The sequence below is a fragment of the Tyto alba genome, unplaced genomic scaffold (assembly GCF_018691265.1).
Source record: "Tyto alba isolate M040663 unplaced genomic scaffold, T.alba_DEE_v4.0 Super-Scaffold_10, whole genome shotgun sequence".
Lineage (NCBI taxonomy): Eukaryota > Metazoa > Chordata > Aves > Strigiformes > Tytonidae > Tyto > Tyto alba.
Window position 1 is genome coordinate 23698146 of NW_024881262.1, and position 17911 is coordinate 23716056.

The following is a 17911-nucleotide window of genomic DNA, read 5'->3' on the forward strand; positions in this document are numbered from 1 at the left end:
AGGAGCATAGACACTCAGCAATGGTTGTATTTCATCCGACACAGAGTCATTTAAGAAGCAAAGCGTTGATCTGGTAGCTTATCTGCCTCTGGTTTTGCTCTGTGTTATGGGTAGGAATTACAATCTGGATAATTTGCTGGTTTTCATTTGCAGATACTCACCCATGACAGCACAGGCTGACCTGCACTACCTCTCCAGATATTTATATGGTTTTTTTTGTTGTTGTTTTTGTTTTGTTTTGTTTTTTAATTTCGTTTCGCTTAGTTCCCTTTTTCTTTCTAGAGAGGAGAGGGAGAAGGTCGGTCGTTACAGAAACACACAAAGGTTTTCCTCTGAATAACCGCCGCACGGCTCCTGCCTGGAAGGAGCCGAGCCCGGCGAGGCGCTGGCTGCTGGGGGGGGCGGCGGGCGGGGGCAGCGAGCGGCCCCTCGGCGTTAGGCGCTCTAGGACTTTCTGCTGCCTGGCGAGAGGGTGGGGAGGGGGCACCGCTGCCTCGCCTCTCCTTCCTGCTCTGTGATGCGAGGCGCAGGCATGCTCAGTAGCCGGTGCCTACCCCTCCTACCTCAGCAACAGTGCCTACAGGGCTAGGAGCCTGCTTGCAGCAGGAGCGGAGCCGCAAAGCCATCTTTGCTGGAGAGGGAGGCGGCGGTCCCTGCGCCGCTCGTACCGGCCCGGCTGCACGCCATGTGAGTGAGTACCCGGGCCCACGGCCGGCTGCCCGGCACGGGGACGCGCGCGGAAAGTTCACGGCCGCCGTGGGGGCTGGAGAGTTGCTCTGCAGACTTCGGAGACGTTGCTGGGTGTTACCCGGTTGCTTCCGCAGCCGGGGGGTGCGGGGGGATTAAGTTTTGCGATCCGGCGTGGGTTTGGTGTGGATGGGATGTGCAGCGTCGTGAGCGGGGTGGGGTGCAGGGGTGGAAACGGGGATAAAATGTCTGAAGCGGCCGTACCCCGTGCGGATGGCAGCCCTGCAGCTGCAGGCTCTGAGGAAGAATTTCCAGGGCGTGGGGCTTGGCATGTGCAACCCAGCCAGCCGCAATCTGTAGCGAGCTGCATCAAAATCTAATCTGTCTGCTACTGCTATTAACCTGTGAGCACTTAGATAGGGCTCTCATTGCTGTTTATCCAGCTGCCAGGCAGCAGTCGAGAGGATTATTGACACGTTTCTAACTCGGATTAATACTCCACAGGAAATGCTGGGCCAAGATCCTCAACAGGTTCAAGTCGGGATTGTTTGATAGCCTGAGTCACTCAGTGCTGCTGATCCACAGAAAATGGGTCCTGTTTATTTTCACCGTTCAATGAAATGTTCTCTCAAGCACTAGCTGCCTGATCAATTCAGCCTATCTCCAGTACCAATGGCTTCCTGTCAGCAGTGCTTGAGAATAACCTGTTCCTTCTTATTTGTATCTCTTCAAATATCTCTTCCAAGTCTTTACATTCAGTATTAATGAAAGCATTGAGGTTCTCTGCTAAGCAGTGGTGAAACCCCCAAAGTAAATTCTGAAACCAGAAGTATGCCCAGGTAAGTAGGAATTGACCAGACCCCTGTTCATTCACAAAAGAATTCAAGAAGCTAAATGCAGCATTTTACTATAGACTCAATTCATTTCTCATTCCTGGTAAGTCCTAAGGGACAGGCAGAGAAGACGTCTAAAACAGTCACTCACATGTGGTGTGTGAGACCAAATATCTGCTGGTAGTGAGTGTTTTTGGAAGAACTGGAGCTCACTTAATTAGGGCAAGATGACGAGTGGAAACAGTCCTGGCAATCTGTGATTAAATTACTTTTAAAATATTTCCAATAACCAACTGTTCTTCATGAGGGGTTTTCAAAATAGAGTCTACTATCACATATTCTGAAATGTTGGCTTTGCTTTTTTCTTAATGCTATTTCTTATATAATATCTCAGACAATAAACTTTAGTCCATGTTGTCTAAAATATTTCCAAAACAAAGAACTCTTTGGAAGCTAAAAAAAATTGCTTTCTAAAAGAAGATTCCTTATGTAAACACCAAACTCCATCTAGCAAAAGCCAGTTCATTGTAAGCTTCTGTTGCCTAGCTGTGGTTATATCAAGAGCCAGATGATGACATCAGATACTTTTATTTGTATGTGAACTGTTCTTCAATGATTAATACAAGGATTTGCTGCTGCAGTATTACACGATCGAAGATGTTCAGACACAAAGCAGCAACTCGGACAATGTTTAAGTTAACCTGTATATACTCAGTCCTGATGTATATAGGTGTTCATGAGAGCATTTGTAAACAAAGCAGATAGGGCAATGCTAATATCACTTGGTCATACTTATTCGGTAGGAGACCTGCATCAGACTTCTGACAAAAATTAGAAGAAATAGGGAAAGCAGTTTTTGTCTATTTTGTCAATATAGACTCTCAGTTTGATAATCGAAGCAAAGCCAAGACAAATAAGCAGCTTGTCATTGGCAATGTCAGTCGGCTTCTGTTTCATTGCCAGATATTGTAATGAAAACTTTTTAACATCTGCATGAATATCATGTCCCAGTAGCTTCTGAGTTACTGATGAACAACAAACAAATCTGCATTAGCTACTGAGTTGTAGCAGCAGTAGTTGTAGTTCACTGGACTATAAAAGCTAATTGCTAGTGAGCACCAAATACTCTGTACAGGTTACTTCTCCTGCTATTACTCCTATACAGTATTGCAAACGTGGACTCTTCTAACGTGCGTATATGGAGCACATGAGCCATGATTGACGCTGTGTCTTCAGTTGGTGTGAACTAGTGTCAATAAAGAACTTCTTTACTGGGTCTAATGACAGCTCCATCTATTCTGGTGTGTCGTCCCCTGAAGTGGTCTGCAGGGAATGTTTAGGGAAGAATACAAGAAAACAGTGGGTATGCACTGGTATTCCCAGAATACTTGCCCAGTGTCTGGCAGCTCAAGGCTCAGGGAGTGTCTGAACCTAAGGAGAGTTCTTTGTATTTCATGACTCTCAGTGGGTATCCTTGCTCTTTGAGGAAGGTGTCCAGCTGCTGCATTTGCAGTGTCCTGTGGCAAGAAGCTCTACAGCTGGACCATGCAGGGTGTGAAAGCTGCTTCCTGTTAATGTCCTGTTTTGAGCTAGTGGATAGCAGGTTCTGTCTGATCTTACGCTTGTATTGGAAATCAGAGAAGTGTGTTCTTTATTCACTATCTTCTCTGTGATTCATGATTGTTTATCACCCCAGCAGACCTGCACTGATTTACATCAGGTGGGAATCTGTCCATATGGTTGCTATCACAGTGAGTACAGTCCGGGGCAGATAAGATGCATTCAGGTAACACGTATCTTTCACCTTGGTGCAGGCAGAGGAGAGGAAGCTGTGACATAAAAAGGTTGAATGAAAGAAGGAGGATATAAGAGGGATGTAAAGCAAAAACGGAGAAGGGTTGGACCATGCCAGTGCAGCTGGGAAGATTGTTCCAGGTATAAGGGATACTTATTTGGAGGAGATATGAGAAACGGTGAAGGGAGATGAGAAAAAAGTGATGCTCAAAGCTGAGGCGCTTACAGGCTTTGTTCCTCTCTGGAGAATAGACTAACAGCAGCAGGTGAAGTATATGGTTTTGTTTCTTTTACAATGGTCACATTTCAGTAGGTAATTATACATAATAGAAGCTCGTGGCATCATGTCATCTGTTGTTTACAGGTAGGTCAGTGACCAGACAGTAGGGTGCCTTTGATTACATTAATCCAATACAAATGCAGTCTATTGCAGGGTATAACTTTTGAGAGACAAGCAGCAAAGCAAGGCACCTGGCTCTCCCTGGGGGAGTATCTCATTCCTCGGGTAGCAGTTAGAGCTTTTTTTAAAAAAAAAAAAAAAAAAAAATCCTTCTGCCTGTTTTAGAGCAGCAAGCAGCAAGGAGTACATCCTGGAGGGGATGGATGGGATTAAAATGGTTCCACCAATTGTAACGAGTCTGTTCTAGTTGAATTCAGTTTGTCTGAAAAGAATGGCGTAGCTCTGGTCTCCTGGTGTTAGTAGAGCAGTACTTAGCCCTCCTTTTGTGGGCATAATTTTATTAAACTCAGCAAAATCTCCTTACCCTGCCCTTCTCTTGTACTGATCAGCAGAGACAAACAGATTTAGTACTGTTTTCTACACAATACTGATCCACAGCTAATAGGGAGTTTAGTGGCTTACAAAAGTGCATGTCCTAGAGAAGTATAACCAGCATGAAATGGAGGGGTAAATTTTCTAAGTGGTGCAGCTGTTCTATGCTGGTAAGTGTCTGTATTCCCTTAGAAATATGTTCCAAAACAGCTATGGAAATCCGTGGTGGCAGGAAGATTTGAGGCCACTGGCGTTTTGTAGGGTTTTACATCTGACAGCCAGCTGCCTCAGACCCAGAGAAGCTAGATTTATTCTTGACATTTTCTGACATTTTTTTCCCCACTACAGTTAGCCAGAGGGATCGATGGTTTGGGGGTCTTGTTGTATTGGCTCACACAAGCATTGATATGAAGAAGTAGGTGGTTCTTACAATTTCAGGGATGTAATGGAGCTTGTAGTGAAAATAATCACTGTACTCAGTGGAGTGGGGCTGTGTACATGGCAAGAGGATGTTGAGAAGGGGAAAGGACCCATTTTCAGCATGGTTCTATTCTGACCTTTGTTTGACGGTTCTAGGGGTCACAGCTCTGAGTAAGCTTTAAAGTAAGGGCATTATGAACAGGAGCTGCTGTATAGTCTGCTGGTTTGAGACATCGGCAGAAGGATGTATGTGTTCTGTTCATTGTTTGCTTCCCTTGACTTGCTCTTCTGTGGCATCATGCAGACAGGGATCTTTACATATTGCATTAGAAATAAATGCTTCCAGCTCACATTGTTATTCCTGCTACACTTACTTGCCATTTGAAATAAGGGTGGCCCAAGTAGGTCATAAATCTTTTGGATATTTCGGTGATGAGTGTTTGAAAGCATAGAGACCAAACTGAACGGTGTTTTGATGACCTCAGCGAAGAAAATAATCCCAGAATGTGAGCAACTGAGAATTATATGTGACAAGTACAGATGAAGTGAACATGTGTCACAATAAACATTGTCCAAAACAGGCTAATATGAGGTAGATGAAATCCAAATATATTTCGTTCGGTGGTCCCTTTCCCTGTGACTTGGCACTCATTCTTTCTGCTATGCATTGGCCGTAACTTGTTCCTGTTGACTTCTGGGCATTTTGCATAGATAGTTCCAGCTGTGGTGTGACTTACAGGACACTTAAAGTGACTGTAGAGAAAGCTGAATTGGTCTGCCAAAGAGGCATTTCCCCCTTTTAGATGCTATTTCATAATTGATGTCTTCCTGAAAAATCAATAATTAGGCTGTAGAGCACCAGGCAAACCCATGTTTATGTGCGCATGTGCGTACAGAGTGCTCCCGGGGTGACAGGCATGACTGAAGAAAGGAGAGCAATGTATTGAACCTGTTCTCCCCTTTCTTCCACCACCCTTCTGCCACTATTTGGAGGATGCAGAACATGTGGAAGACTCACTGACAGCTTTAGTCAAATGTTTATGGTGCCTTGGAAGGGGCAGTACAGACTGTACCAAATAAGTTCAAATTGACTCAACTGTTCATTTTAAGCAGTTACAATTTAGAGAATATCCTCTTGCTGACGTCATTCAGTACTCTCTACTGTCATTATTCGTAGCCATTACCAGCAATTAACTAGGCTGGTGTGTTTTAATGATGCAGTTCCTTTTTCCCTGATGTCTGTACTTGAGCTCTCTAAACTCTTTTCCATTTTCCACTGAACAACCACTAAATCATTGCAAGGTATTTCTTTTTTTTTTGAAGTGCTCAGTTATGACAGCCTTATGTTTTCCTATGTAAAGTAGAAGCTCATTGAAATAGATCTGTCTGTATATTTGCAAGTAAGTGTTTTGTCAGCTGCAATTATATTGTAGCTTCTGTACTGGGTGAAATTATTAGAATGGAAGTTCCTGACCAAATTATCTGAATTACCTGATCAAGTTCTTTGATCTCTTCAGATGCAAAATTAAATGAGAAGTATGCAGAAAAATGGAAGTATTTCTATTTCAGAGTAAATGAGAAAGAAATTAAATTTCTATCATTTACATCTGCTGGACTCAGTCTCAAAGGGTGAAAAGAGAACTCTTCTAGAAAATAGGAATTCTCCTATGATGCTTTTAGAAGATCAAAGTCACATTTGTTTTAGGAATTGTGTGTTTTTTTGTTTTTAAAGTACATTCTCATCTATTGCAGTGTACTCCAAATGTAAACTGGTAAATGTATTGGAATTAAGTGCTGCCACTGCATGTTTATACATCAGAGCTGTAGTTTGCTGGTGTTTTAGAAACCAAATAGCTGACAGTTTGTATTTGTGAGGAGTTGGTGCTGTGAACTTCACTTATGAAACATGTCAATGCCATCCAGAATTGAGACAGCCTTTACAAGAAGCTGGAGACAGAACTGATGGGTGGTGGGAATACACCGGAGGCTGTGATGTCCTGCTTCATTGAACGGTGTCCTTAAGCTGAGGTCTCAGTAGGAAAGGAATTGTCCACAGTTTACAAAACTCCTTACGTGGTCTGGAAGAGTGTTGAAGAGAGGAAATACAGTGATAAGTGGTGTACTGAACTGTGCTAGTGCCTGATAATGTGTAGATGATGATTTTCTTCAAAGATGCTCACACCAGATCCAGGTGGGAATTTATATATTGAACTTTTAAAATTTTAATTGGAAAACAAAATTGAAAAATTAAACAGTATTAAAAATGCTGTCATTGTAGGGAAAATGTTTTTCTTATTTCCATTCTGAATGTAGGAAAATGTGTTATATTACAAAATTCTCAAAAGATTTCTTTGCATTCTTTGAAATAAGGTTGCAAAATTTGGTTTTAAATAACTTATTAAAGGACTGTAGTGCACATGTTCAGTAAAGATGTTTTGCCAACTGGTTTTGGAGATATTAAAAAAATCTGACTGGACGGTGTCCTAAGCAACCTCATCCAGTGGGCCCTGCTTTGAGCAGAGGGTTGGACTAGATGGTCTCCAGAGGTTCCGTTCAACCTCAGTGCCTCTGCAATTCTGTTTGAAAAAGTCAGTCAAAATTGAATACATTGAGGTTAATTAAACTAACATTTGGCTGTTTCCCAAACATTCAAGATTTTGACTTTTCATCCACGATAACTTGGTAGCATGTTCATCTTCAACCTGTTGGTAGTGGATGACACAGAAATACCTTTAATAGAAGGGGAAAACATGGTATTCAGGAAAGGAGGAAATGTGGGAGTTAAAAAAAAAAAAAAGGCAGATCACTGGAATGCATTATTAAACTTGGCTTGAATGCAAAGGTTCATATTCCTCCCACAGAGAACAAAATCCAGGTTCCCTGCAAGCAAGCTTTCTCATCTTTCATACTCAATGCAATCTTCCATAGCTTGGTGTCTGCACCTATCTCTCTGTACCATGTCTTGCTTGGGAGTTTGAAAAAAGCCATCATTCTGTTCCTCTGTAAATGCTGTTTCAGGAGCGCAGAGTGCACATTTCAATAAAACCATATGTGCTTATATCAAGTTCGGGTGTCCAGATCCATAACAGAGAAACAAATCTCACTGTCACATGCAGCAGACTGGAAGAGAGAGGAATTACTGGTAGTAGGCAAGGTAACCCAGGAGTGATGTGCTGACCAAAACAGTTGTGGCCCATTGCTACAGAGCTGTTGCTTTTGCAGCTCAGTTTGTAACTTCTGGAGATGGTGGGTTTAATTCCTGGTTTATCTAGCAAGATGGTGGCTGTTGAATTAGTACAAAGGATTTGTGTTGCTTCAGGACACAGCTGCAGAGGTGGATCTTTATCAGTGGAGTCTACAGGAGCTCTGTGGGCACACTTGGCAGAGCGTGCTCCTTATATCTGTGCTGGCAGCGGGTCCCTCATGGTTTTGGGCTGTCAGAAGCAGGACAGATCCTTAGCTCAGCATCATCTCTGCCCCTCCAGATTTCCTTCCTCAGTCTAGATTTCGTGCACCTCTGGAGAAGAGGTGAAGCATGAGCTTTCCCAGTAAGCCTTGTAAACTGTACTTCTTGCTGGAATCAATCTCGGAACCTTCAAAGCGAGCAATGCATCGAAAGTACTCAGCTCTACTGAGACACGGTTGTCTATATAAGAGCAAGTGTGGCTTTGTGAAGGAAGGGACTTGGGAATTGGCTCCACAGGGTTCTCTCTGTCTCCTCTGCACCCACAAAAAGGCCAGGGTGCTGGCTCTGGGAGGTGGGGGGTGTTGCAGTGCCCTTTTAGACACTGAGGTCCTGAGTCAGGCAATGTGCCAGCATTTCAGAAATATATGGGTCCTGGTAAAGCTTTCCTGGAAACTGTGAAATTCATTAATTATCCCTAAACCCACTTGTTATCTACTTCAGGAGGTTAATGGTTAGAAATTACATTTGTTCATTTGAATTCATATACAAAAATAGCTCCTCTTTATCATGCTAGTGAATCTGGCCCTACTCAGGGCCTTAATTACAGTATGCTGCAGTAAGGCAAAGGGCACTGCTGCTTGAAAGCATAAACCTGATCTGGTATCCACCAGCTGTTGGCACAGATGATCATGTGGGATAGTGTTTTGTATGTTATTTTGGAGTTTAGAGGGGAATTCTAAGACTGGACATTTCTTATTGTTCTTAGTGATCCTTAACAACAGTGAAAAAGAGAGACAAAAATATCTCTTCCTCTGTCTCTCATACACACATTCTTTTAGGTTAATCTGTGGGAAAGCTTCATGAACTCCAGCTAAGTTTGCTGTTAGCTCTGATAGAGCTTCTTTTCTCTTTCATGTGTCTGTAGTAGTATCCATGTCCAGTGTGTGCACAGAGGGAATAGCTGCACCCAACAGCTGTCTGCCATGGTGACAATTCAGATGGGAAAATGAGAAGGGAAGCAAAGAAACAAAGAGCTTTAATCAATAGCAGAAAAGCCAAAGTTGTCATCTAACCCTGAAAGGCATAGAGCACTTTGTGCTATCATCAAGCATCTAAATAGATTGGTATGGCACTTTGTGCTGCTGAATATCTGCAGCGGGATCAAATCTTTCAAAACTGTTACCACAAGATAATTGGACTTGCCTATTGGTAAAAATGCAAAGATTCCTAAACAGGCATCAGATTGAACGTCAGTAAGCGAAACTCTGGCAGAATGATGTTGCATCTCTTGCATAGCGTGCGTGGTAGATGCTGCAGGCCTCATTTGCTAGGACTGGTTCTGGCCAAGGACTCATATTTGCAGGGGACAGTTGTGTACGAATAAAGCTTTGTTTATTTTCAGTCACAAGTGCACTGAGTGACAAAACAGCCCTTCCAGAATGTTTGGGATATCTGGTTGTTTCCTGCACTTCAAAAGCTGACTGAGATTTGAAGATTTACAGCCCATCAGCTTACCCAAGAATTCCGAGGCAAAATTCTCTGAGCTGGTGTCAGCACTGCAGTTGAGAACCTTCCTGCTGATTGAGATCCAGGGAGAGCTCAGCTTGAGAGTGGGTACTGCCAGGATGAATCAGCAGATACCTTCCTGGAAGCAATCGACAGCCTGGATGTCCCAAGTGTTTAGAAGGGATCCCACCAGGCTATAAAAGTCTGCTTCTGAAATGTTTGACTTCTTTCCAGCAAGGAGCTGTACAGTCATCCCTGACAGCTGTGATATTGTCTCCCACACATATATGAAGATCACACAGTGACATTTTTCAGCAACTTTGTTTACTAGATGATATAAATACAAAAATATTTCAAGTCACTTAACATTTTGATGCTTTTCTCTTTGCATTGAACATTTTAAGAGAGACTAGGGAAAGGAATGGAAAGGCAGGATATGCTCCATGTGTCTTGGCATGTTGACACTGACCTGCACATTGTTCATGTCAGTTCTCAATTGCTTCATGTACATGAAGCAACATGGTCTCTTGTATTTCATCTTCATAGCTGATGTGTGGCTACAAGTGCAATATTAAAGCAAAGACCCTTTCATTAAGATGTTCATTGCCCTTGTTGTGACAATCAGTTTTATGCAGCTAACTCTAGGGGAGAATGAATGGATTTAATTTTAAGTTCTGTGCAGAGACTGAAATGTTTTAGCAGTAGAATGATTTCCTAACAGAAATCACAGCTGACAGGTGCTTTCCTTGTTTAACCCCTACCTGGCAAAGCCAGTTACAAACTAGGCAAGTTGATATTTTTCTTGCTGTTGACTCATAGATAGCCACTTGCTGCAGATCTCCACCACCACAGTTTTAGAAATAAAGCCTGTTTTCAGTCCTGAGACCCCTCTCCCAGACCTTCCTATTTCATGAGCAGTCTGGATGGTGAAACTTGTGATGCAGAAAGAAGGTTCTTTGACTTACTGTAAAACATAACAATTACAGAATCAAACAATCTCTATATTTGAGTGGAAGAAAGAGCTTAGCAAGTCAGGTTGTGTGTGTGTGTGTGTGTATGAATCAGGAGGGGTCCTTTGCCTTGGGGGAGTGTTGTACCCAGAGAGAATATGAGTTCCTCTCAGAAATACCCTCATTCCTGTGCACTGTCAGTGAACAAGAGGTACCAGGATTTCCAAGTAACTTGCTGTAGTCTCGGAGGAATTTGTAGTTCTCATAACAAGTAAAGGAACCTCAGAAGCCTTAAGTTTGACTGTACTGAATGGTTGTTAGTATTGAAGTCCCTTGGAAGATTCAGTGCTACCCAGCAAATGGAAAAGGAGTCCAAGAGGTCCTATCTGTCTGGGAAGATAAATCCAAAATCCTCAGAGGCAACATGGCTACTGGCTCTAGATCAGGCTCAGCTCAAAGCTAAATCATTCTCTACAAGGTATTTTCACTCTGAGACGCTGCAGAAGCATTGCATAACTTGAAGGAAAACATTAAAAAAAGTAGAAAAAAATATAGTTCAGAAGGTAACTCCAAATGAATTAAGCATTACATACTTTGTTGAGTGAACCTGAAAAAGCTCCAAATACTGTAAAACATTTAGTAAAACTTAACCAGTGACTGCCTTTTTTTGTTGTTGTTTTTTGTTTATTTTTTTTTTAGTTTTAGTTTGGTGATGGTGCTTGTCTCTGGGTTTATTTTGGCATCACTTGTCTGTAGGACTGAATCTGGTTTACAGGAAAGTTAGCTGTTCCCCCAACCTGGAACAAAGTGCCTCACTGTTTGGATATATGCAACCATTTGCAAAACTCCTCTAGTTGAAAGGACTTTTTGCAAAGGTTTATGTTTATTTCTGTAATCTTTGTTTTACTTTGAAACTGATTGTGCAGGTTGTTTATGAGATTATGCATGTAAATCGCAAAGGAAGGACCTGATAAAGATTTTTTCATATCTTTAAAAAAATTGTCATCTGGGACTTAGGATAAAAAAAAAAAATGATAAACTCCTCTTTTTTGAAGGGTGGTGGTGAAGTATTGTGAGTAGCAGACGGGGGTAGCAACTTGGTGAGTGTATGGGGAAGAGGAGACAAACATAGGTGTTTACACTTGCAGCTTGCTGCACTGAGCCCATGTGCAGTCTCTTGGCAGCACAGTCACATAAGAGTCTCCGGCAGCCAGGTGTCTTAGGCAGTGACTCATACGCTGAATACAGTTTTCTGATGTTTTCACTGTGGTCCCTTGTTAACTTGCAGATGGCCTATCTCGAAACCTGCCTTCCCCTGCACCTTCCCAATGGTGAATGTGACTTGTCTGCCTGTATTTGGGACTTTTCCCTTCCTGAGGTGTCTTGATACAGATTGATTATGGATTCGCCAACCAGCAAGCATCAGCTACAGCTCCAAGTGACAGAGGGCTTGTAACCTAACTTCAAGTGGAAATGGCTTTCCTCTGAATCCTTACTGGGATGGTAGCAATGTGTTTCAGGGCTCTAACAGCAGAAAGATATCAAACAGGCTGTCAGTGGTGACAGGAGACAGGACTGCAGTAATTCCCTTGTGTTGTCAAAAAAACAAAGGGAATCCCTCTGCTCTGAGCTACAATTTCATCGAAGTAGGATATTCTACATATTCTTGGCTGTCTCTTTGAGAGAATAAACTAGGCAAACTTGACTTCATATTTTCATAAAAGGATAGACTGATTGTAGGCTGAGGTCAGAAGAAAATTAATTTAGAATATTTGAGGAAGTGAGGGCCTTGACTTTTTCTTACACCAAACAGAACTTTTGGATTTCTAAAAAGCCTTTGCATTTTCTGTTCTTCCAAGCTCCAATCTTGTAAGTCGTCCTCTCAGGAGCAGTACAGAAAAATGAGAAAAATAGCTACAGAGAGACTAAATGGAGAGGACACAAGGATAGACTGGGAAACACAACCCATTGCTGTATTAGACATCACACCGCCTCAGTATTGCACAGAGAAGGAAATGAGTGCTGTCTCTGTCCTCCTGTCTTCAAAGTGGAACAAAGGGAAGATATTGTAGTTGGTTCTCTTTTTCCTTAAAAAAAAAAAAAAAAAAAAAAAAAAGGAAAAAAACTCCATGGCTTTAGTTATCTTTAATTACTAGACCTCTACCCAAGTAATGGGGGGTGTTTGGAACTGGGAATTTCTTCTAGTTACTGCCATAGCCAAAATAGGGTTCTTCTCAAGAAGCCTGTACTTTTCCAGAGTGTAGTGTATTTTGTTTGTATTCCCAAATACAACGTAGATTTTATATGGAATTTGCTCTTGGGCATATTCAGATAAATGCTTAGGATGCTTACCTCGGAGATCAAAAACACAAGTTGACCTTACAAAGATTATGAGAGAAGATATTAATACTCCATGAGAAGTGTGAGATTTCTAGGTGAGAAGATACTCAGCACAGGAACAAACACCTCTGCCTAGGAGCATGCAGATTGTTTTCAAATTGCCAATGTTTTTAATGACAGCTGCTTTGTGCAAATGTGTGTAGAGAATCACCAATTTAAATGTTTCCATGATGCTGTGCAAAAGCTATTCTGCCTATGAGCGTTATGATGCAAAGCATGTTCTGTTTGACAGTTCAGTGTTTTGCTCTGTCTTTATAAATGAAATCCTGAAACGCTGGTATTTTTTGAGTGTGTGTGCATTAGATGGGTTGTTTTGGGATAAGCAACTTGTTTCATTTATTTTTCAGACTATCCAAAATGGAAAAGTTGTTTGGCAAATTAAAATGTTGGAATTCAGCCTCTCAGTTTTGGGGCCTCATCTCCAGTCCATTGAGGTGGCTGTTGTCCTGGTTCAGGCAATCTGGCTTTGAAGAGTACTTGTTTCTTCCCAGTAGTACTTTGCTTTACACAGGATGTGTTGTTGATGCTTTTGTTCTCAATGTGGAAGTATCCTTTTACTGAGTTTAATGACAACAAAACAGTTGCAACTATTCTAATTTATGTGTCTATAGCATCAGAGAAATAGAGAATACGTTTCACAGAGGGACCGTATATGGCTAGTGACTGCACAGGAACTAGACCTGTTCATAAAAGTTGAAGGTTGTGCACTGTATAATACCATAATAGAAGAGGATGCATCCAGCATATTTCTCCTTCCTTCTTGTCCCCAGTCTGTAATATACATGCAAGTAAAGTAAAGTGATTCTTGGAATATAGCAATAGTCTTATATTAGCCATATACAATTGGCTGAAATCAAGAGAAATGTGTAAATGACCCATAGGCCCTCACTCTGGATCTCTCACTTCTGGTATATCAGGACAGAGCAACAACATGGATCAGACAAGCAAGCAGTGATCTGAAAGTTCAAGTGAATGTATAAGGTTGAAAACTCCTTGAAGAGGGACACAAGAGATTTCCCTCTAAAAACACCTGTTTGCAAGACAGAGCTTTTTTTAAGTGGGGGAACAAACAGTGAATTTTAATTAGGATAATGGTTTTAATAGGCTAAAAACAATCAAAATACCCCTGTGTCTTAAAAGTAGTGGTACTGGCAGTCTCATCACTGCAGATTTGTACCATATAAACATTGATAAATGAACCAAAGAAGAATTAAAATCTTGTTGGAAAACTAAGACATATATAGCCATTATATATATTTTGTGGATATTTTTTTTTTTCCTTCAGAATTAGCAGCTGTTAATGGGAATTAAGAGAGAAGACAGAACATGCTGGTTTAAATTGAGTAGCATAAGTGAGTAAAAATGATTTATGTAGATCTCATACATGCTTATGATTGTCCCAGAACTTTAATGAATGTCTTCCCTTTGCTGATGTCCTCCAAATTTATCTCACAGAATTAAGTTAGTGTGGGACTGTGTCTCCATCACAGTGCTCCAGAAGTTGACATTTTAAAAGAACTTCCTCATCCTGAATGTTTCTTCTCTCAAAGTACTAGGAAATAAAACAGCCTGCAGCAACATTTACTTGCTGTTCAGCTGGGAAGGTGGCTTCAGGGTGGTGGCTTCTGCTCTTCCTGGTTCTTTATAACCCCTGCAAGTGTGCCTGGTGTTTGATGATACATATGATGATAAGTACCAGTTAAGGGGTGAGCAAAATAGAGGGGCAACAGGTTGTAATAGCAGGATGCTGCTAGAAGGGAAGATGTTCTGGACCAGTGAGGCTCATGTAAAGTAGGTTACTGGGTGTTGTGGTTTACCCCAGGTAAAACACAACCATCTCTGCCTTGCTCTTTCTTTTTTGTCTCTTTCCTCACCTTTGATTAATGACTAACTCTGACTACCTTTGGCTATCTTTGCTTTCCTGTAACTACTCTGCCTCGCAAAACCTTTTGTGGACTGAATTTGCTTGAGCAATGTGTGCATAATGTCTGTCTTTTTCAATTTTTCATTAGAGGGCACATCTTATGCTATCAGAAGTAAACTTGCCCGGCTTTCTTCTAATTTGTAATTTGGTTTCTTGATTGTTAATAAATTAAAAAAAGGTAAAAAAAAGGCAAAACAAAAACTGTTGTGCTGACATATGAAGGGAACAGAAGCTGGGAAAATATCTTCTCACTAGAAAAGATCTTTGAAGAGAGAATTAAATTCCCTATGGAAAGATCAAAGCACATGAAGTTAATGGATTCTGACAATGTAAAAAAAAATACCTGGAGAAAATAGTATGTTCAAACATAAAAGAGGGAAATAGGAAAAAGTGGGGTTTTTGTTGAAGATAAAGGATAGTTAGATGTCTAGCTAAGTACTTGAGATTATATGTTGTAGCTGGGGGGCTGTTAGCAGCAATAGGGATTTCTTTCCTCGTGCCTAGCACAGCTTCCACTTACGCGGTGTCAAGGTAGCCTTGGAGTCCTGAATTCCTGCTCTACTGCAGTGCTCTGTGCTGGTGACTACAGCCTAACGCACCCTGTAGTGCAACCAGACCCTCTCAGACTGATGCAAGAGTGATGTAATAACTCAAAATCACTTTAGTAGTCTGATTAAGTCCTGTTACAGTCAAAAATACATGTAGTTTATCAAAGAAAAAAAAAAAAACCAAACAGCAGAGTCCCTTCTGGTGAGCTAGGAAATGTTCATGGGTGAAGAATTCTGGAAAAAGTTCTGTTTGGGTTATTGTTATCAAGGGTCATCTGTACTGCTATAGGTATCTATGTGCCTTCTTCGTTGCTGCAGTGTTTGATGCCTCACAATCATACAGAGATAGAAACAGAGAACTACATCTAAGGCACAAAGTTCTTCAAATATCTTGCTCTCAGTGCCATACACATCAGTGGGAATCGGACGGTTGAAATGCCTCTCAGGAAGCTGGGATCGGGTGACTTGTCCAAGGCTATGCTGGGTTACTGTGGCAGAGCAGAAGCTGCACTTCACTTCTCCAGTTTAGTCACCCATCATTCCTCCAGTCCCATTACAAAACAGAAGTTGCTAGGGATTTATGCCACTGCTTTACATGCACCAGGAGGTTCACCTTCACTAAATGTTGGATCTACTGAGAGATACTCATCCACCCAGAGCTATCTGTAGGTGTTGCTCTTTGCACTTCTGGTTTATTTCTCTATACATTTGAGCACTTGCCTCTCCACAAACCTGCTGGTTATTTCCTAGACTGACAGTGATGTCTGCACTGAGTGAGTAACCCAATGTTTGTTGCTTGCCCCTCTTAGCAACACCTGCTTGTCCTCTGTCTTGGGTCAGATTTCTCACTTGCCTTTTCACAGTTCTTAAGAAACAACATGCCCCTATAGTCTTTCAGTCTACAGAAATTCAGAAATTCATTCTGAAAAAGGCAGTACATTTGTATAGTGACTGTAGGGAAGAAACATTTGCTTATGTGGGACACCTCTGTATTGATGATCTGATGGAGAGCTGATCAATACTGAAGTGTATTTAGGAGTGTAGTGTCTTGCCTGCGACGGTATACTCTGAGAGAGGTGTTGTTACCAGATGGGGTGAGGGAGGGATTAAGGCTGTGGTAAATCCTAGTCTCCCAGACCCCTCTCATTAGCACTGCCTGTGCTTTCTGTGTGCTTCTCTGCTGTGTGATTTTTTTTTTTTTTTAAATTTTCTTTTTTAACCTCCAAGTGGCTGAAATGATGTAGGAACAGTGTTGCTTCCAGCTCACAAACAACTTCAGATTAAATATATTTGACTTAACTAAAAATAAAATTGTAAGCCTTTCTTTTTGTTAGACTGCTTCACTTTAAACTAGAAATTCTTTTTCCTTGTTTTACAGCAGCTGCAAGGTCAGTAGTCTCTCTTGTCTGTCCCCATGACAAGAAAGAATTTTGTAAAGGAATAGATTCCAGTAGGTGCATAGTCCAGAAGGAGTAGAGCAACATGAGTGAAAAATTAAGTTATTGACAGCAAAACACTTTTAGCATCTATTCTCTTAAGATCTTGTTTAGTTTGGCATAGTATAGACTAGAGAAACAAAAAATGATGGGAACTAGATGAAGCAAGACTGGGTTGGATAGAACAAATGGTTTTAATTAGGAATGTTACTACTGTACTCAGATAGAAATGAGAATATAAGAGACCTTGACCTGAATATTTGATATTCAGAATTCTTGATAATAGGATGCCGACAAAGTTCAGAAGCAGTAATTGAAGAACAGCTGCCATTGGGTGATTTACACAATATGTCACGAACTGTTATAGTATTGAGGCCTCTACCAGCTCTGAGTATGAGGCCCATGCCTCTCCCACCTTTTCTAGGAGCATCAGATTGTTATAGTCCTTTCTGTGAAAAAATTGTGCACTTTGTTATGTCTGGCACCATGGTTGTATCTTTTGCTTTTAGTATCTAAAATAGATATTTGGAATTGTGATGCTTAACCAAACTCTGCAGCAATTGCTGCTTACCAGTTACATTCTGGGCCTATATAGAGGTGTGTATACAAGAGCTAGTAGCCTGGCACCTCATAATTAGCAAATTCCTTGATTCTTTCAAAAGCAATAAGCCAGGCTGTTGAAAAAAGGCTTGTTTTCTTTCTTGCTTGTTTTTTTGTTTTGTTTTGTTTTTGTTTGTTTGTTTCTTCCTTCTAAACTACCTATCTTAGTTCAGTAGCCAAGTTTAGATACTGGTCCTGAAATTTAGGTTTTCAACCTTTATTTTATCATGTTCCACTTCTACAAAGTGACAATCACGGTGGTGCTCTTCTGGCATGCGCTGCTCTGCCAAGCCCAGAGCAACGGACGTGCTCTGTGGAGTAAATGAGAATGCTACTCCAAAAGACTATTCATGGATACAAAAGTGCATTGTCTCCTCTTCCATCTCTTTCTGTTTCCCAAAGCTATGTATGAGTTTCCTTTTGTATATTGTTGATTTTGCCACCAATCATTTCCATTTCAGTGCTAATAGGTGGAAGATGGTAACATACAAAACATTGCAACAGTAGGGTACTATTATGAGATGATGCTGGCAACACACACAATTAGCCATATTAATTTCTTCTCTTTTAATAGCTGGGAAGAAAACATATGGAATTAGTGAGCAGCAAAACCTCAGTTTTCATTTGAAAAAGGA

At 41.3% G+C, this 17911-nt stretch overlaps 1 protein-coding gene across 2 annotated transcripts in view; it reads left to right on the forward strand.

Moving 5' to 3' along the window:
* Window positions 1-524: 524 nt before the first annotated feature.
* LOC104363218 (vesicle-associated membrane protein 2) overlaps window positions 525-17911 on the forward strand; it is a 50961-nt gene continuing 33574 nt past the window's right edge. For both annotated transcript variants that reach the window (XM_033001607.2, XM_033001606.2), the window contains exon 1: window positions 525-687. In XM_033001607.2, the coding sequence (XP_032857498.1) occupies window positions 686-687 (2 nt within the window). In that variant the 5' untranslated portion in view covers window positions 525-685. The remainder of the gene's footprint in view (window positions 688-17911) is intronic.